The sequence below is a fragment of the Musa acuminata genome, chromosome BXJ3-8, assembly GCF_036884655.1.
Source record: "Musa acuminata AAA Group cultivar baxijiao chromosome BXJ3-8, Cavendish_Baxijiao_AAA, whole genome shotgun sequence".
NCBI lineage: Eukaryota > Viridiplantae > Streptophyta > Magnoliopsida > Zingiberales > Musaceae > Musa > Musa acuminata.
This window is the reverse complement of record NC_088356.1, coordinates 50,553,743-50,573,333: the sequence shown is the minus strand read 5'-3', so window position 1 is coordinate 50,573,333 and position 19,591 is coordinate 50,553,743. Positions and strand designations below refer to the sequence as shown.

The following is a 19,591-nucleotide window of genomic DNA, read 5'->3' as shown; positions in this document are numbered from 1 at the left end:
GAAACTGCCTGGTACTGAACCTACACCGGTGATACAGGCTCTGTACTGGGTGTACCACTCGGTCTACCCTGACCCGTGTACTGGTAAGTTGTCAGAGTGGTAAACACCATGCACTATGCTGTTCCAGATGGTAAACCTTGGTGTGAGGATAGATTTCCATTGTCAATCTAGCATATGTAAACCTTGGTGTGAGTAAAGATTTCTATTGTCAATCTAGCATATGTAAACCTTGGTGTGAGGAAAGATTTCTATTGTCAATCTAGCATATGTGTGTACTTCGAGCTTAGTCAGCTTTGGGATCATTTTCTAGTTCTGAGCTTTAGAAGTTTCACATGATATATTCTGGCAGTTTGTAAAATATATGCGCATACTTCCCTTTGTATTTAGTGCATAATTTTGGGTGGATATTTGTTGTACTAAATATACTATATAAAACCATCAAGTGGGCATAATGATGAAATGATAAATAACTGAGGTGATGATCTTATTTACAATTTTTTTTAAATCATTTTTCTCAAAATTTCTGAGGTGATGATCTTGATAATTTGTTGAATTAATAACTTATAGTGAACGCATTACTTATTCCTGAATGACTGCCCTAAAATTCCAAGTAAATATTGGAATCTATACTTCTCTCAAGCAGTAATATGTTCGCTTAAACATGAAAAATTTGCTCAATTGTTTCATTCAGGTATTATCACGGCCATCTGGATGTTTTCTAAAACCAATTCCGACTGTCCTGCCAACAACTGACAATGGTTCTAGTCTCCTCAGTTTTAAGAAAAAGAACCAAATTTGGGTATGTTATATTCATTTTTGGTGGTCTGGGTTCTAGATATTTCTAGTACAGAGGGCTTTTGTTTAATTTTTTCTGTTAATTACTACTTTGTAGTGTCATTTGAGCTAAACAATTCTTATGTTGTCACAGGTGTGTCCTCCTGCTGCAGATGTTGTTGAACTTTTTATCTATCTTGCAGAACCTGGCCATGTATGTGAAATTCTTCTAACAATATCACATGGTGCAGATGATTCCACTTATCCAGCTACTGTTGATGTTAGGACTGGATGTAGTATAGATGAGCTTAAGCTTGTTCTTGAGGTTAGTTTTCTCATTCACAAGCCTTTTATGCTGTAATGTTTTGCTAAGTGTTTCCTATGAAATGTTTGGCCAAAATTGTTTTCTTTTGTGAAGATTGTCTTTAATGTAATCTTGAAATGATTCAAGCAATATTAAAGCATCATGTGCCATACCTATGCCAGCATGGTGAGTACTCGACCAAATACCTTGCTATAGACAGTTTGGACCATTAGGATTTTAATATCACTAAGAGAGGGGTGAACAGTGCTAGTGTAAAATTTGATTGTCTTAGTTAATCCGAAGTAGAAGCAAGTATAAGAGGATCAATATAACCAAGCATATATAACCAAGTAATGTTAGAAGATAAAAGTGCATATGGTCTCATAGTAGTTCGATCTTCCTGACATGTTCATTCTTGATTTCTTTTTCCTTGGGACCATCAGCTTTATCACGACTCAGGCCTGATGGGCTAACTGACCTATCGATTTCGTTTGGCCCAAACCACTGATCAAAATGTTTAAGTTGAAATTGATAGTAGTACACTCCAGTGATTTAAAAAGCGCTAGGTGCCACGGTCCAAAAACGCCCGAGGCGCTAGGCGCTTGCCCGAGCGAAGTAAGACGCTAAAATATAAAAAATATATAATATAATTATTTAAATTTTTAAATAAAAATATGCTATTAAATTAATCTAATAAATACAAATACTATTACTAGTATACGGTTAACAGTATACTATCGAAAGAGGAGAAGAGTGTAAGGGAAGAGTCGGAAGACCGAGGGTGTTGACTGAGAAGGTGTTGGCTGCGAGTGATGGCAGTGGCAGCCGCAGCAGCGACAGCGGGAGCGGCAAGCGGCGACAGTGGCACCGGCAGCAACGAGCAGTGGGAGCGGCGAGCGGAGATAGTGGCAACGATAGCAGCGAGCAACGACAGCAGCAGCGGGAGCGGAAGCGGCGAGTGGAGACAGTGACAACAGTAGCAGCGGCAACGGGAGCGGCAGCGAGCAGCGGCGGTAGTAACGTGAACGGCGAGCAGGGTTAGGGTTGGGGAAGTCACGCTGATATCGGTGCTTTAGTTGGTTCAATTGAACCAACTAAAGCATCGGAGACCGAACCAGACCTTAAACGTTGGTTCGGTCGCCTGGTTTAACCCAGGCGCTCGCCCGAAGCGCCCGACGCTTGGGCTCTGGCGAGCGCCCGAGCGCCTAGGCGAGCACCCGAGCGCCTTTTTAAATCACTAGTACACTCATCAGATCCTTATAAGTAAATCTTAATCTTGTCCACTTCCGATGTGAGAATAACTAATTTGGGTGTTACAATCTCCCCCACTCATGAGCTTGACGTCCTCATCAAGCATAGCCTAGATCAAACCCTAGCATGGTGCATGTGAAGTATAGCCCAGTGGTGGCTCCATGCCGTGATGAGCCCTCTGACTCCATCCATGGGTAGCCCTTTCCTACTCGAGCCTTCTCACCATGCCCAAATACTAGGTTAACTCTGATACCAAATATCACGACTCGAGCCTGATGAGCTTATTAGCTTATTAACTTCGTTTGACCCAAACCACTGGTCAAAATGCTTAAGATGAAGTTGATAGTAAATTAGTAATACACTCATTAGACCCTTATAAGCCAATCTTAATTTTGTCCACTTTCGATGTGAGACTAATTGGGGTGTTACAAGCTTTCTTTGTGGATTTGCTTTCAATGTGTGAAGATCAGCTATTCTTTACAACTTCCTCGTTTTTGAGACTTAGGAATAAACCTTAGATTTGAATACTTAAACTTTCATAAATGTCTTACACCTTCAATAACTTAGTAAGATGACTCAGACTCAAGAAGGTGGGAATAAACATTGGCAAGGCTTATAATCGAAGATTTTTAACACTTAAATAACTTAAGGGATTTTTCCACTCGTTACGCTTGGAAGGAATATTTATAGGCCCTAAAAACCTTAAAATCGGTAAGAATATAGTGATAGACACTCTTAAAGCCATATTAGTGGTACCACCATCGTTACTGGACTATTATCCTATAGTGAATACGAGGACCAAACTATATATCAACAGTTTAGATTTCACCTTTTCTAGGTTAGATTCTGTAGTAAAAGATCCTATATCCATTCGGTGGGAAAAAAAAAAAATATAGTTTGATCAAAGTGTAGATTACATGCTTTATAAAAGCAAGGTTTTAAAGATCAGCTTCTATGGCCACATATGCAGATCGGTCAAAAATCCACACGTTATATACCATATATTGCTGCCCACATAATTGGATCGCATATGATGTATGTGGCTTCATCATATGCATATGCCCCCACAAATGTAGATATATACATGCCTAATTATATAGACTTATATTTAGCTAAATTGTACACACCCAATTATATAAACTTATAAACTCTTACATCTCATATTCGATAGCATTTAAAGCTATTCTTAACTCTTTAAATGAACACACACAGCTTAGAATTCAAATGATCAGAGGAGTCATATGAAATGAAAAAAACAATATAGTGGATAGAAGAGATGAAAGCAAGGAATACAAGAAAGTCTTAAAAAACACATAAAAAATAACTCAAATTTGAATTTCTCTATTTTCATGCACAAAATATGATGGATAGTTCCTATTGAATCTCATATTTTGATGATGAAATCGGTTGATGCTTGAGGAATGTTTTGATCATTTTTCCTTTTCCTGTGTCCTTATCATGAAAGTTGAGTAATTTTATTATTGTTTTAATGTTATTCGTTATTGGTTTTTGTTCCTGCAGGGTGCATGTATACCAAGGTCTCCTGATGGGACAAACGTGTCCATCCCTTTGACTGGAAAAGTTGATTCCAAGGATTTAGCTGTCACTGGAAAGAGCTCACATGCTCAAGAAGGTTCCTACCTGCCTTTGTTGTTTGACTATGAAGAATTGGAGGGAGAATTGAACTTTCTAACTCGCATTATTGCACTTACTTTTTATCCATCTGTTCCTGGAAGGCCTGTTACTCTTGGCGAGGTATCAATACTGGATTTGTAGAATTGAGCTACTTGTTAGCAAAAAGGAAATTTTTTGTGTATGATTTTTCTTTAGTTCTTGCAATTATGGACCTTTTGTCTTTATAGGGACTTGAACTAAAATAGAAAGTGGTGCACCAATGAAGATTTATCTGACACTTGTTGTTGGAGCAATAGTAGTCTTTGTTCTTCATTTTTGGTGCTTTTATTGTCTGTTTAAAGTCATGCATCAAACAGAATTTCCTGTACCAGTACATAATATGCTTCAATATGATGGTGTATTTTACTTGAAATTCTTGCAACTTTTGGCTAATTTAGACAAATAGAAAATCGGCCATCATTTTTGTTATTGTAAAGCTATGGCCAAATATTTTGTTGGATGAATGAACTACTTTTGTCCTAAGAGAATTTTGTTACTGAAAATGTTGTTGTTATCATTATATTTCAAAATTACTCTAGCTTGCTTAATTAGGGGGAATTGAACTGAAAAAAGTTGGGTAGTTGATGAGCTGCACTTTCTTATTACTTGTTATCTAGATTTGCTCAAACTCTAGGAAAACTTTTGACTGTAATGAGTGTGAACTGGACAAATATTGGGCAGTCTCCGTGACAAATAATTTTACCTTGTTATTTAGGTGAAATGCTTTTGCGCCTGAAGTTTCCTCTGACATTGCAATACCTCACCAAGTCATGTTAGGTTTTCCTCTGATGTTGTAATAGTCTAATAGCTCCTTGAGTCATGTCAGGTTTGTTTAAGGGGCACCCCTATTTGTGAGGTCGGAACTTGTGTGTTGATCAGTGAAGGTTGTGAAAATAGATGAGACAAGGTTCTTAATTAGAAATAGTGATTGAGGACCCGAAGAGACCAACTTCCATAATGCTAGCTGTCCTTAATAAGAATGATTTTTATGTTTTCTTGTAAAATGATTTCTGAAAAGTTAAATTTTACATTGTTTTTGCAAATAGCTTCTATCGAAATATTAAAAGTGACTAAAATCCAGGTTTGAATAAAATTGCTATGATTTTACTCATTCCTTGTAAGCTTCTATGTTGTTAAACATACTGCTGTATAAGGATATGTGTTCTGTGCATTTTTGAGCCACTGATTTCAATAATCATGTTCTTCTAGTTGTCTCCGATTATTTTTTTATCAACTTAATATTTTGCAACTAAACATGGACCTCTTACAGATTGAAGTGCTTGGCGTTTCTCTTCCATGGACAAGAATATTTACTGAGAATGTTGTTGGTGCTAACTATATCAAACTTCTCCAAGAAAATTCAAGGCAGAGTAACACTTCTCAACAAGGCTCTGATGTAAATGTCACCACAAACCCCTTTTTGTGCAATTCGAACGATATCTCTGGTTCATCTTCATCTAATGGAGGTGGACGACCAGCTCAACAAAGTGCTACCGACAATCTTATTGACCTGCTAACTGGAGATCTTATAACTTCTTCTCAATCAGAGATTTCAAGTATAACAGAAAATTCTCAGTTTAACAGTCAAGATCCGCTCGACCTTTTTGGGGGTTCTGTTGCTGATAACCTTTTTCGAGCTCCTGATAACACAGAGAGTGAGTCCAAAAATGAACCAGTCAAAGAATTCGGTGGTGTTCAACATTACATTGATATCTCCACATCCCTTTTTGGTTCTAACAAGGTAAGGTAGCAAGCTAACCTTTTGTGTGATAACTATTTTGCAATTATTATTATTTCACTGTCATTTGTGGCATTAACATAAGGGGCATCATTTGTTTGCAAGACTTTCAGTTAGTGACCTATGCCTAGCTTGTGCAATGATGCCTAGGTAAGCACATACGAAGCTTTTACTAAAACTAAATGAATTATAGCAAGTTAACTCTCTCTCTCTTTTTTTTTCTGAATTTTGCTTTAATAATCTAAATGTGTACTTTGAGCCAAAACTCAAAAGTAACTCTTATATATTTGTTTTCTTTCTCTCTCTTTTTTAATTACTGTGACTTTATGTCTTTGACATTCTTTTTAGAATGAAATCAGCAGCATGTTCATAGATAGTGCAGACGATGTTTAAGGGGGATGCACACTAAATGTAATCATGCTCTTTTTAACTTAACTGGTTTATAAATATAAAATTGATAAAATTGCTGGTTCATTTACATCATGAGTAACTAAGCAAGAGGCAGAAGGTCTCTATGTTCTTTGCCTGTTTCACAATTTTTAGCTCTCTCTACTAAGAACTTGAGTAACCTAGGCCAACAACGTTCTCTATTAAGAACTTGATGGACTTTCGTGGTCTTGGAAAAGATCAATTTTCTGTTCAAGTTAGTAAACATGCACTTTCCATTCTGCTATATTGTATGCCTTTCTTCTGCTTTCTGGCTGATTTGAATTGTGGCATTCAGCATCCCCTGATTTGCAGGATGAGATCAGAGATCACAGAAGGATAGTACCTGGAATTGGTGTATTGGGTTTCAAAGGAGACCTATTTATTTTACTTTGCTTTGTATGTGGTTGTTGAGGCTTTTAAAGGTGATAAATTTTGTGGAGAATAATGGAATATTTATATAGGAGAAAAAGTTATTTATAGTTATTTATATAGGACAAAGTTTTTTTTGTCTCTGATGATCAAGGGAAAATCTGTAAGAAGAAAGCTTCAAATGTTTATATCATTAGAAATGGACATTCTGTGTATTTGTTTATGAACAAGTGACCATTATCCCTCTTATTTTAAACAAAGGGGTTATTCAGAAGGAACATAGTTTTGCCGACTTGTCTTTTGACTTCTACTCAGCTTGGTCAGATTTATTTTTATACTTTTTCTTTTTCTGTCTACCACTTTGCTTAGCCATTCTTGTTAATACATAGTAAGTTGAAAGATTACATTACTGGAAATAAAAAATGCTTATATTCGATTGTTTTGTTTCTCTTTAAAAAATTTTTATTGTTCCTGTTTAAATAGCATACCTGGCTTTCTGTTTAAGTTGTCATTCTATAGGTTCTAGAAAAAATGAAGCTGTGCTGACTGCTGAGCATACTTGGTAGTTCTTACTTGGAACTTTCACCATGTCATAATTTTTCTGCAATCATTGCTTTGTTAAAGTTATGTATCTGGAATAGTTTCTCCATAGTCCAATTACATATTAACACTTATATTACACTATTTTCAGGGTGGAAATTTTGACTTTATGCAATCGTTGAAGCTTGAAATAGAACGCCTTCGTTTAAATATTTCTGCAGCTGAGAGAGACAGAGCTTTATTATCTGTCAGCATTGATCCTGCAGCAATAGATCCAAATCGCTTACTTGATTACTATGACCTGGTAAGCGTATGTAGTTATGCAGATAAACTAGCTTTGCTGGCCCAAACTGCATATGAAGATAAGGTTAATGCTTCCATTGGGCTTGAACAAGTTGATGATGATATAGATTTCTGGAATATTAATGAATTTGGTGAAACATGCTGTGGAGCTGCTTGTGAAGTCCGTGCTGAAATGACTCCTACAGGAACCTTTTCCGATGTTTCATCTAGTGGCATGTTGCCATTGCTTCTGGAATGCACTATATGTCAAAGAAAGGCTTGCAAAGTTTGTTGTGTTGGGAAGGGAGCAAACTTCCTGCTTGATAATGATTTCAAAGAGGTGAAAATCTACAATGGTTTATCAAGTCAGACTGGATCTAATCATGGTGGGCAAACTGAAGGTTCCTACAGAAGCCATTCAGCTCTTGATGACGGAGTTATCTGTAAAAATTGTTGTAGTGAAGATATTCTTCAAGCATTAAGTGTGGACTACATTAGGGTTTTATGTACCTTGCAGAGAAGAGCTCGTACACACAATGCTGCTCGTTGGGCCTTGGGTCAAGTTGTTGGACCAGTGTTAGATAGTCTATATAATTCGTGGCAAAACATAGAAACTGGCAAGAGACAGTTAAGGGCACTACTGAATGGAGCAGAGTCCCTTGCTGAATTTCCTTATGCAAGCCTATTGCATCAGGTATCTTGAAGTCTGTCTCTTTCATGTTTAAAATTTAATTTTCAAGTTATATGGGAGAAGATGTTTCAAATATGTTTCACTTAAATATGAGATGTAAATGGTTTCTGAAGGTAATTTGGGTCCTTGGGTGTTATAATCTTGAAAGAAAAGTGAAAGAAGTAAATCCTGGGGATGTAAAACAATGCGGAAGTAATTCTAGAATATTATATCATTCTAGAATTACTTCTTTCATGAATTTTTAGCAGTAAAACCATGCGAAAGGGGTATTTCATAACATACACCATAAACTTCGGTCTTGTTCTAGTTATGCTGTTTTGACTTACGTGTTACATGTTTGTTGGACTTGGAGTAACATGTATTAGTAATATTTGAAGGATTACATGCCTCTAACATGCTCAACTGAGGCTTCTATCTTAAATGATTGCTTCCTTATCATATTTAAGCTCGCCAGTAAGGATCAAAGATATACTTGTTGAATTAAAGGTAAAATAGTCAAATATTATCATGGTTTGAATATGTCCTCTTTTATCTGATGGCATTGAAGAGACTGCCAGTTAAGCTCAACTGAAAAAGCCACTTGATTTTTCTGAAGTCAATGACCATCTCTGTCTTGTATGATCACTTGCCTTTGTTGGCAAGGGCAATGCTAAGACCCTAAAGTCTTATTATAAAATGCTTTGATACCAAATGATAGAACCCTAAAGTTTTATCGTAAAAGAAATGGAAGAAAAGGGGATGATCACTTCGAGGGGATCGGCCTCCTTGATCACTTCGAGGGGATCGGCCTTCTTGATCGCTTCGAGGGGATCAGCCTCCTAGGGTTTGTCATAACAATGAAATAATATTTCATTCATTGATTGCTTGATTCGTTGATTGATTTAAAGAAAAAGTTACATCACTATTTATAGAGTTCCACCTAGAGTCCATCAGGACTTGGACTCTTAATAATAATTAAATATTAAATAAACTTTTATCCGGCTCTAACTGAACTAAACAAACTCAATAAACAACTGAACTAAACTGACTCAATAAACATTATTCAAAAGCTCAGACAAAGGGTCCTAACAATTCCTCCCTCTTCAAATCAGCCTTGTCCCCAAGGCTGAACAGCATCAAACTCGGGGAGCTTCTCTTTCAGCACTTCAGTCATAGGCTATCTGCAACGCATCACAATCCGTTGATCAAGCAAGTATGGTCTCCACTTTTTGATAGTGTAAGCAACAAGTCGGTCTTTCAGTGTAGTAATCATTGCAAGAAACTCCTGGCCTTGTATAATCAATTTTATCTTTGAACATTTGCTATCACAAGTTAAAATCCGTCCATCAACGATCTTTACTTCGAATATGTCACAACCTTCAATGTAGTAAGCTAATCGGGCTGCAACTTTCCTGTGCTACCAGTATTAATCAGAACTATAACATGCTGATGTTCCAGAGTTCCGCCAACTTTTATAGTTTGCGGGTTAGAGTAGCCAGTTAATGTATGCATCGTATGTATGGTAGGTCCAACATCTTCATTAGAATCTATACCTTCATGATCAGAGTCCACATTCTTAGCTTTCGGTTCCTCTCCAATTGGTTCCATCATCAGAAGTTGCCCTTGTTTACATCGGTTCTCCATACTCCACTTTTCATCATAGTACAAACCCCTTGTTGATCTTTCCTTGATAATTTTTTTCTCGTGTAGATGTGTGAATGAGATCGCAGCTATCATAGTGTTGGGTTGACAAGCCTTAACTTCACACCGGATATCTGGCTTAAGTCCTTCTATAAATGTACCTAGAAGTTGTCGTTCCGACCAATCTCTAGTTGATTTGACAATCTTTCAAACCTACTCTGATATTCTAGCATTGTAGAAGTTTGACGAATTTTGGCAAGCTGGCAATCAACATTCTCATATTCCGATGGGCCAAAGCGAACAAGAAGCCCTATTTTGAACTGCTCCCACGAAGGAACTCCGTGGAAAGTTTCAAACCTATCGTACCATTGAATTGCATCTCCATCGAGCTGGATTGAGGCCACTTCTATCTTAGATTCTTTTGGGGTTCTATGAAAACGAAAAAAATTTTCCGCCTTAGAGATCCAACTAGTCGGATCCCCATCTTCTCAACTCGAAAATTCCACCTTCATATGTGAGTAGTTTGTGTCACAATCTTGGGGCCCTTTTCCTGTATTTTCAGATCTGTGCAACATAGAACTTGAACTCCTATCTTGTTGAAACCCACTAAAGTGCTCCAACAAGCTCTTTTTGAAATCATAAAGGGTTTCTTGTAGCCGATTCTCAATTCTGATTTCCAACGCTTCAATTTGTGCTTTCACTGAGTTATCGGCAGTCGTTGCGTACGATTGCAAGTCGGTAATCCCCAGTTCTTGTTTTTGATGTCTAGTCAAGGGCATCCGCACTGTGGCTGCGAAGCTGCTGAGGAAACAGACACCAAGGGCAGTGCTGCGGTCGCTGCGAGGAGGAAGAGGTGCTGCCCTGTGTTTCAGTCGCTGCATGAGATGAGAGCGTCGGGGGCTGGAAGGCGACGACTGCAACGACTCACGGGAGCAATCGCCAATTAGTCAGGTTGAGGCTGCGATGATGGCAACTGGCGGCAGCGGCAGCGGAGGCAGAGCAAGGGAGAGGCAGCGTTGAAGTGGCCGGGGTTGAGGTTGCAGTGTAGAATAGCAATCGACGGTGGCACTGCGGGAACAAGGGCAATCGGTGATTTGCCCTGTTTCTGTCACCAGAGCAAGGGGGAGGCTACGAGGATCACGGTTGGGCAGCGAGTGGCGTCGTCATTGGCTGGGCAGTAGCAGCGACGGTGGAGGCAGCCGACGTTCGCAGCAGCAAGGGGACCCGCGACTGTGTCGCGGTTGCAAACAAGGGCAGCAAGGTGAGTTGCCCGTGCTTGCTTTGTTTCAGTTACAAAGGATGCAGAGCAAGGGGGAGCGGCGGTTGGGAGGTGAGCGGCGGTCGTCGCACGGTGGCTGGCAGCGGTGGTGGGTCGGCTGGGTGGCGACGGCGCTCGAGGGGAAGAGAAGTGCTAGAGGAGGCGCGGCTGGAAACAAGGGCAACAGCGGTGAGTCGAGCGACCGAGAAGGGGAGGTTGCCGGCTGGGGAGCAGCAACAGCGGTGGTCGAGCGGCCGAGAAGTAGCGGCGGCGGTGGAGGAGGAGTCAACGGTGTCACGGTTAGGAACAAGGGCAACCGGTGAGTTGCCCTGTTTCTGTCACTGCGGAAGGAGGCGTTGGTGACGCCTAGGGATCGCGTGCGGTTGAGGAAACGACGGTGGCTGCGGCGGTCGTGGTTGCCTTGTTTTGATCGCTGCGAGGAGGGATGGTCGAGCGACTGCAGCTGCAACCCAAGGGGAGGCAGCGATGGTGGTGCAGCTGGGGGTAGCGCCACCAAGGGCTCGCCACTACGGTGGTTGTGACGGCGTGGATGGAAGGCAACGATCCCTCTGTGGATCAAACCCTAGGAGGCAGCGAGGGTCGCGGCAAGGATCGACGGGGGCTGCAGCAACAGAGGAAGCTCTGTTTTTGCAACCGTTGCAACGAGGGCTGCGGCAACCGACGGCTGCGGCTGCAACCCGGGGGGGGGGGGGCACGGCTAGGGTTGCGGTTGGGAGGCGGTGATCGAGCGGTCGGGAAGCAGAGTTTCCTTCTCGGTTGAGAAGGCAGTGGTGGTCGGTGGCCGGAGCAGGGGAAGCAGGGGTTCTCGATTGCGTGCGTCGCTGCCGACCTTCTCCTTCTTTTTTTTTTTTTTTTTTTTTTGAGATGATGATAACTTCAGCGAGAACAGCGAGAACGCCGAGGATCGTTGCTCTGATACCAAATGCTAAGACCCTAAAGTCTTATCGTAAAATGCTCTGATACCAAATGATAAGAACCCTAAGGTTTTATCGTAAAAGAAATGGAAGAAAAGGAGGCCGATCCCTTCGAAGTGATCATCCCCTTTTCTTCCATTTCTTCCATTTCTTTTACGATAAAACCTTAGGGTTCTTATCAGGCAATCATGTGGCTCTAAACAAGACATATTTGTATATTTATTGGCTATTATAGATAGTGAAAGAAGCTTTCTTCTATTCTCCCACATCCTGAGAGACTTATGAATGTAGGGACCTAGGTATATAAAGAGATCTAATGGATCGATTTAGCCCTTGCAAATGGGTAAGCTCCTTGCATATGTATGTATATTGATTATGAATATGTCTCTTAGAACTGGAACAAAATCTATAATACTGTGCCGTCTGATTTGATACAGGTGGTAGGTATGGGTGATATTTACTGGTTCAACGGTTATCAGTACCCGGATCAGGTATGATGGGATGCTTGTACCGGATCTGTACCGGGTGGTTCAGGGCCTTACCACTTGGTGCACCTAGTACAGGGTCGGTACCATTCACATAGGATCAGTTGCATTTGGTACACAAGACTGTACGGCACACAGTCTCTTGTTTTCTTTTTTAAACCTCTTTTAGATTTTTTTGAGCAGGCTCTATGTCATACAGTTTCTTTTTTTGATTTTTTTTGCAACTTTTTTAGATTTTTTTTGAAACTTGATATGTACTAACATGCCGAGTGTGGATGCACCCGTATAATACAGTATTGGTCCGAGTCCTGACCCAGACAGTGCTGGTACATGAAATTGCAAACCTTGATTTGAAGACCCCTACCTAGAAATGGATGGATAAGGGAAAACTGAGCCTTCCACCCTTTTGAGTCGATTCTCTTCTTTCTTGTATACAGTCCTTTTCTTAATCATACTTTTGTTCTCTTACCATTTTGCATAGATGACTTGGCCTCTTGTTGGATCCCACTTTCCACCTATATAAATATCAATCTGAGTAAGGATTTTAATTCAGTAATGGGGCTTATGCAGGTCACAATCTAAACCAATGTGGTACACAAAGGAGAAAGGGAGAGGGGAGACATGCTTCTTGTTCTCCTATTCATCTTTCTCTTGTTCTCCTACTCATCTACTCTAGTATTAATGTATTTGAGGCCCTTGAATAGCTACCATGACAAGTGATTTTTTATGTGGTCATGTGAGGGTAAACACAACTTTGGACAACTTGACTATGGACATCGTGACTTGTTTGAAAGCTAACTAATTGATTTATATCATAATAAATTTCAACCCTTTTGCTTCGATTTACTTGTGGTTTAATAAATCTAGTGATATATAATCTGATTTAAGGTGATTTCTGTCCTAGTCCTCGCTTGGACAAATTAGTAATGGCCATATTGGACTGTGTATCATGGGACTTAATTCTTGGATATTAATATGATTTATAGGGTTAATTCCACTTGAAAGAGGAGCTTTGCAAATTTCTACATGAGCTCAAGTTTGAGAGGAGAAATTTTCTTTTGACCATTCTTCAAAAATAAATTGTTAAATACTCTCATTGAGTCAATCCCTGTTCCAAATTAACATGCTTTTATCGAGTCAAGTCTTAATTGATGGAGTCATTTCTTCATTTGATCCCTATCTCAAAAGGCTTATATCCTTCTGATTAGATTAACCACATAATTACAGTGCGAAACACCTCCAACACAGTGCGGAAACATAAATAATAGGAAAAAATAGCATGGAACTAAAAATGTTAAGGAAAAGAAAAGATGGCAGGAAAACTGGGAAGAAGCAAAAAAACTGAAGAATTGAAAAGTGATAATGAATGAAGAGGGAAAAAGTTAGAAAGAAAATTGAGAAAATGAGCAGGAAACCAGAAAAGCACCAACGAGTAATATGTGGAACAAATTAACAAAATGAAAGTCAAAACAATGAACATTGAAGGGAAACATAAATGGAGGAAAGCATAAAAGAATTATAAATGTGAATAAAAAGAAAAGAAGGCATGTAAAGTGGGAAGAAGCAAAACAATGAAGAATTGAAAAGTGAGAATGAACAGGAAACCAGAAAAGGGCCAAAGAGTAATATGTGAAGTAAATTGAAAAAAATGAAAGTCAGAACCATGAAAACAAATGACAATACAAAAATGAAATAAAAAGGAAAGTTAAGAAGTCACAGAACCAAGGTTCCTTAAAAATGAACAAGGTTCATGGACTTCTCTAATACATAAGATGGAAATGATTATAGTATAGGTTCCACTAAAAGTCTGAGATGTCTGCAATAACAAAGAGCTAGATTGGCCCTATTTCAATCATGCTAATTGCTAAGATAATGGGATGATTATCATCCTAGTGAAATCTATAGTTTCCTGAAGGAGTATTACTTCCAGGTCCGTAGGCCTGGGCCTTGTCTCAAGTTTGCTGAATGATATGCAGTTGAGTTTGGACCCTATCAATAAGTTTGGATCACTAATTTGAAGTTTTAAATATCGGTAAGAGATCAACAAGAACTGGTTGAGGTTGATCAGTTAGGTTTGGACTAGTATTATTCTGCCCATTTATTCAGATAACCAGTAATTTGTAGCTTTGGCTGCAGGAAGTCTGGGTCTTAGACAATACTTCATGTAGATGAACCTCCATTACTTCTTTCAATTAAAGTAGCTGTCAGCCAACCTGCCTTTTGGCTAAAAAATTGCATGTCTGTTGTTTTTCTTTAATATCCTTCGAAACGTAGAACATCTCATGAATGCCACAGAATCTATTTCAATCTTGCTATCTTGCTATTTCCTATTTCACTTGTTAAGAATTTTTGAAATTCCAAGATTTCTACTTTCAACTATTGAAATAAATTTCATTAGGTCTTTAACAAAAGATAATACTTCAGTCAGCTATATTTTTCTTCAAATTGGATTAGTATAGACAAGAAATATAAGGTTAAAACAGTGTCAGCTAGAGACTGCTATTAGGTCATCTTATTATACTCACTTTGTGCATGATGCTAAACAAATGATTTGCTACCTGATTACTTTTACATATGCATTTCTGCCCTCATTGTCCAACTTAGGTTGTGTGTTTTCTGAAGAGAACTCTGGAAGTCTCATCTTGACTTATAGTTGTTACTTTTTAAGTAGTTACATGTAATTGATCAGCATGTGTTTTGTAGGTGGAAACAGCTGAGGGATCTGAGCCATTGTTATCATTACTTGCACCGCTTGGCATGGGTGAACATCATGGTTATTGGAGAGCACCCCCGAGTATGTCCACTGTTGAATTTTCAGTTGTTCTTGGAAGTCTATCAGATATTTCAGGGGTTGCCTTGGTTATTAGCTCTTGTGGTTTCACAACATCTGACTGTCCTACAGTAAGATCTAACTGCTTTTCTTTTGCTTACAAGACCTTTTAGAACTATTTACCATATCTGGATGACATTTATGAGTATATTCCCTGGTATTTTTGCTTATGACTTACCTGATACCTCCTAACATCATTACATAATGTTTACAGCATAGTATATTTCATATCAATTAAACACTTGGCATGGATTGATTTGAATGGGATTCCAATAAAATGCAATTGCCACTATTTGGAACACACTGATTCACTGCTTCAGGTTTCTTAAATCCTAAGTTATTTAATCACAAGAGTCTAAAAAAAATTGAATTAGTGTTTTTTAACCATTTGAACTTATTTTTAAATAAACCTAGTATTTTATTCTATGTTACACTACAAAAATGTCTATCAGAAGCTAAACTTTGTTTGGTTGAACTGTAAAACATCAACTTGTATAGACCAATGGTTAAGACTAGAAAGAGCACCATCAACTTCCTCATCTGTTAGTCTATGGACACGACAAATATCCATTATCCTATTACATTAACTGAGAGGATGATGTGTGTGGTCAGGGAGAAACATGTAGAAGTGGTGTGAGAAGCTATTGACAGATTGCAAATTGCATATATTTTGGCAATTTCCATGTGGAAATATGGTAACTTGATGGTTAATATTAAGCAGAATATTGTAAGAAGATGATAAATGAACTATTTTTGGTGTTCTGATCTATTATACATGTTATGCTCTTCTGTAGAAATTCATATGCAAATAACTATTTCTGGTTAGGTGAAAAGATTTTGCCACCACTTGGGCAATTTTTGTCCTGTTCTCATGTAAAATCATTGTTAGGAATTGTAAGTATCTGTCACACAAAAATGCTTCTTGTTTATGGTTAATTTTATATGTAAAAAGGACAAGATATGACTGTTAGCTACTAAATTAAAGTACAATACCATGTTTGACTGGTACCATGATGTAACTTTGAGTATGGTTTTTGAACATCCTTGTAAAAGAAGCTTCAGAGGGAGAGTAACTAACCTTTTTAGACTTTAATGAGTTTTATCTTTCTTTTTTTGCTTTAGGTTTTCATTTCTACAAAACTGGTAATTATAAAATATTATGCTTCTTGAGTCAAGTATCACACTTTGGTATCTATTATGATGATCCTTTTTCTTAATTACAGTTTGTAATCATTTACTAAAATATGTTTTATCTTTATTGTTCTTAGAGATAAAGATGACTGTAATGTGAAATCTTGCTTTTCTGGTGATAATAAAAGTCACATATTAGAGTGATAAATTAGAAAAGAATTCAAATGATAACTACCATTATAAGAAATGTGGTATTTAATATATTTTTAAGTGTTTGCATATGTCAATAGTGGTTGTATTGGTCATTTAGTCAATTAAAGACAAGACTATGCTTGAGTTCATGAAAATTGATTTGTTTTTACTTTTTACTACTATATGGATCTTGTTTTGTGCAGTATTGAAGTATGGCTCGAACCACGTCTCGAAGCAGTCTTGTGCAGTTCACCCATTCTCTTTTTTATATATATTTTTTCTTTTTTCTTGAAGAAATTGCTGTTTCATATTTTATTCGTCCTTGCATATTTACCTTCTTTTTGTTAAATATTTCACTAACAAGTTCGGTGAACCTCCAGGTTCAGATTTGGGCAAGCAATACAATACACACAGATAAGCGCTCTTCAATGGGAATATGGGATTTAAAATCACTAATATCATCATCTCCACAACTTTATGGTCCTGAAAAGCTTAGTAGTGAGAAGGAGATCCCAAGACATGTGAAATTTGAGTTTCGCAATCCTGTTCGGTGCCGTATTGTCTGGATAAAATTGACTCTCCCACAAAGTGAGTCCAGCTCTGTTAACACTGAAGAAGAGTACAATCTTTTTTCGTTTGATGAAAATTTCACTTACAAGCCAAAACTCCCAGCTTCTGATGGTATTGTCAATAATAATCGATGCATACATGCAAAGCGGGTTATAGTCTTTGGAAAGTCTTTGAAAAAGGAGGTGGATCAGGATGCATCTTTACAGGTCCCTGAGATGATGAAAATTAAAAGTTTCTTAGAGAGATCTCCACAACTGAGTCGGTTTAGAGTATGCTCCTTGTTCCTTTTTTGACTGATAAAAGTAGATTAGTACTTCATAGCTCCACAATTGCTAAATACATTGCTGATTATAGCTCCTTTTATCTCTGTAGGTGCCTATTGAAGCTGAAAGGTTAAAAGATAATGACCTTGCGCTTGAGCAATTTCTGTCACCAAGTGTCCCTGTATTAGCTGGTTTCCGGATTGATGCTTTTAATGTCATAAGACCACGAACCACCCATTCACCTTTTCCTAAGTTGGATATTTGGGATTGCTCAACTTTTATGGAGGACAGGTACATACTGCCAGCAGTACTATACATCCAGGTGTCTGTTGTTCAGGTAATCACTGTATCTTGTAGTAAGCACTTTTTGTCAAATTTTGTAGCTAAGTTCTTGTTTCTGGTGTTTTCTTAAGTTGTCAGCTATTTTAACTCTCTCTGATATAGTTTATCAATGAAGACTGCCTCTGTTATCTGTTTTCTTCTCTTTGGTTGCTAAATTGAATTTACTTGGCCTTCTATTCGGTGTATAGCAAGCATGATTAGTACTCTCTTGTTTATTGTCTCTTTGAACAAGATAGATACAGCTACCAGGTGTCACCATTGTTTGTGTTTCTAGATTGGTGGGAAGGCTTTGGACCAGGATGTTGATGTCAAGACCAACTGCAATAACAGTCAGTATTGTTCAAGTCAGTCATAGCGGTAATGATATGAGAAATTCAGATGATTGCTTCAGTTAGAGACATAACATAAGTATCTATAGAGCAAGATATTAAATTCGATGGAAAGGCAAAAAAAGAAAGAAATCTGGTAGACAGTCCAAATCTCATAATTATAACCTGTCCAGTCTATCTTCCCCAGAGTTTGAAAAGCAGCTCATTTCTTCATTTAATTTCTATAGCCCAGAAAACAAAATTCTTATGATGTTATGACTATTTCAGAATTGCAAAGCAGATTCAAAATAATTTGGAATTAGAATTGTGTGTTAAACGTCAATATGTGCCAAATTACCACTGTCCGTCCCATGAAACCTTAAGCAATGAATCTGTCAGGCATCCTGAAGGATCAGGGTTCTTCAAGACTTGTCTGCAACTAGGAATCAGATTACATACTTAAATGATGGTTGATGTGATGATCACCACATCCTTTTGCAGTATACAACTTTTTGTTCGGATTTCATTTTCAGCCCACCTACTTGAAAAAATCTATGAAATTTCTGGTACAATATAAAATAGCTTTTTCTTAATATTATTATATGTTGGTATTCTGACAATGTGTTTCTCTAGAAGTTGAAAACATGGAGAATGATGTATAGAGCAAGGTTCGCCGTACCGTACCGTACCGGCGTTTCGACCCGCGCTCGGTACGGGTGTACCGACCGGTATACCGAGGTGTACCGAGCGGTACACCCGGGTGTGCCGAGCACTGTAGCAGTACTACAGTGCTACAGTAATACCGGAACGGTAAGAGGCGGTCCGCGTACCGAAAGTCTGTCGGACCGGTACGTACCGCCCGTACCGGGCGGTACTGTTCGGTACGGCAAACCATGGTATAGAGCATCTTTTACAACTTGTTAGGTATCAATACTAAAACTCTACCACTTTCTGCAGGAATCAAGAAAGTCTGTTGTGGTGGGGGAATATCGCCTTCCAGAAGCTAAATCTGGCACAGCTCTTTACTTTGATTTTCCACGCCCGTTACAGGCTCAAGTCATCGTTTTCAAACTACTTGGAGATGTCACTGCCTTCGCCGATGATATAGCTGAACAAGACAACACAAGCCTTCGAACACTTCCATCAGCTTCAGGCTTGTCTTTATCAAATAGAATTAAGTTGTATTACTATGCAGATCCATATGAGCTCGGAAAATTAGCGAGTTTATCTGCAATTTAGTTGCATTTCATGTAGATAAGGACACCAAATGACATCCCATTTTCAAGCTAAGTTGATTTGGCTTCTTGTAGAGTGAAAAACCAATAATTACGTAAGATATACAGCTGAGGCTTTTTTTATTGCTCAACTTCTGTTCCTCCAGCACTACATCTGAGAGAATAGTGCCTGCAGTTTGGATCTTTTAAGGTAGCAAGAGCAGAGTAGGCAGCTGCAATAAGCTTACCAAATAGCAAGATTTAAGCATGTTCATCCAAACATGCTTCCTTCACAAATATCATATCATTTTGTCTTGTAAGGTACTACAACCAAGTTTATGATTCGGTGCAGTTGACATTATACTTTGACACATGACTTGAGGAAAATAAT

The 19,591-nt window shown here is 38.4% G+C and overlaps 1 protein-coding gene across 1 annotated transcript in view; it reads left to right on the top strand.

Moving 5' to 3' along the window:
• Positions 1 to 19,352, top strand: part of LOC135644664 (probable phosphoinositide phosphatase SAC9) — a 28,195-nt gene extending 8,843 nt beyond the window's left edge. Inside the window, exons 5-13 of the mRNA XM_065162444.1 lie at positions 692 to 799; positions 929 to 1,099; positions 3,851 to 4,084; positions 5,274 to 5,744; positions 7,231 to 8,055; positions 15,054 to 15,251; positions 16,884 to 17,342; positions 17,446 to 17,673; positions 18,944 to 19,352. Of these exons, the coding sequence (XP_065018516.1) occupies positions 692 to 799; positions 929 to 1,099; positions 3,851 to 4,084; positions 5,274 to 5,744; positions 7,231 to 8,055; positions 15,054 to 15,251; positions 16,884 to 17,342; positions 17,446 to 17,673; positions 18,944 to 19,225 (2,976 nt within the window). The 3' untranslated portion in view covers positions 19,226 to 19,352. The remainder of the gene's footprint in view (positions 1 to 691; positions 800 to 928; positions 1,100 to 3,850; positions 4,085 to 5,273; positions 5,745 to 7,230; positions 8,056 to 15,053; positions 15,252 to 16,883; positions 17,343 to 17,445; positions 17,674 to 18,943) is intronic.
• The last annotated feature ends 239 nt before the right edge of the window (positions 19,353 to 19,591 follow it).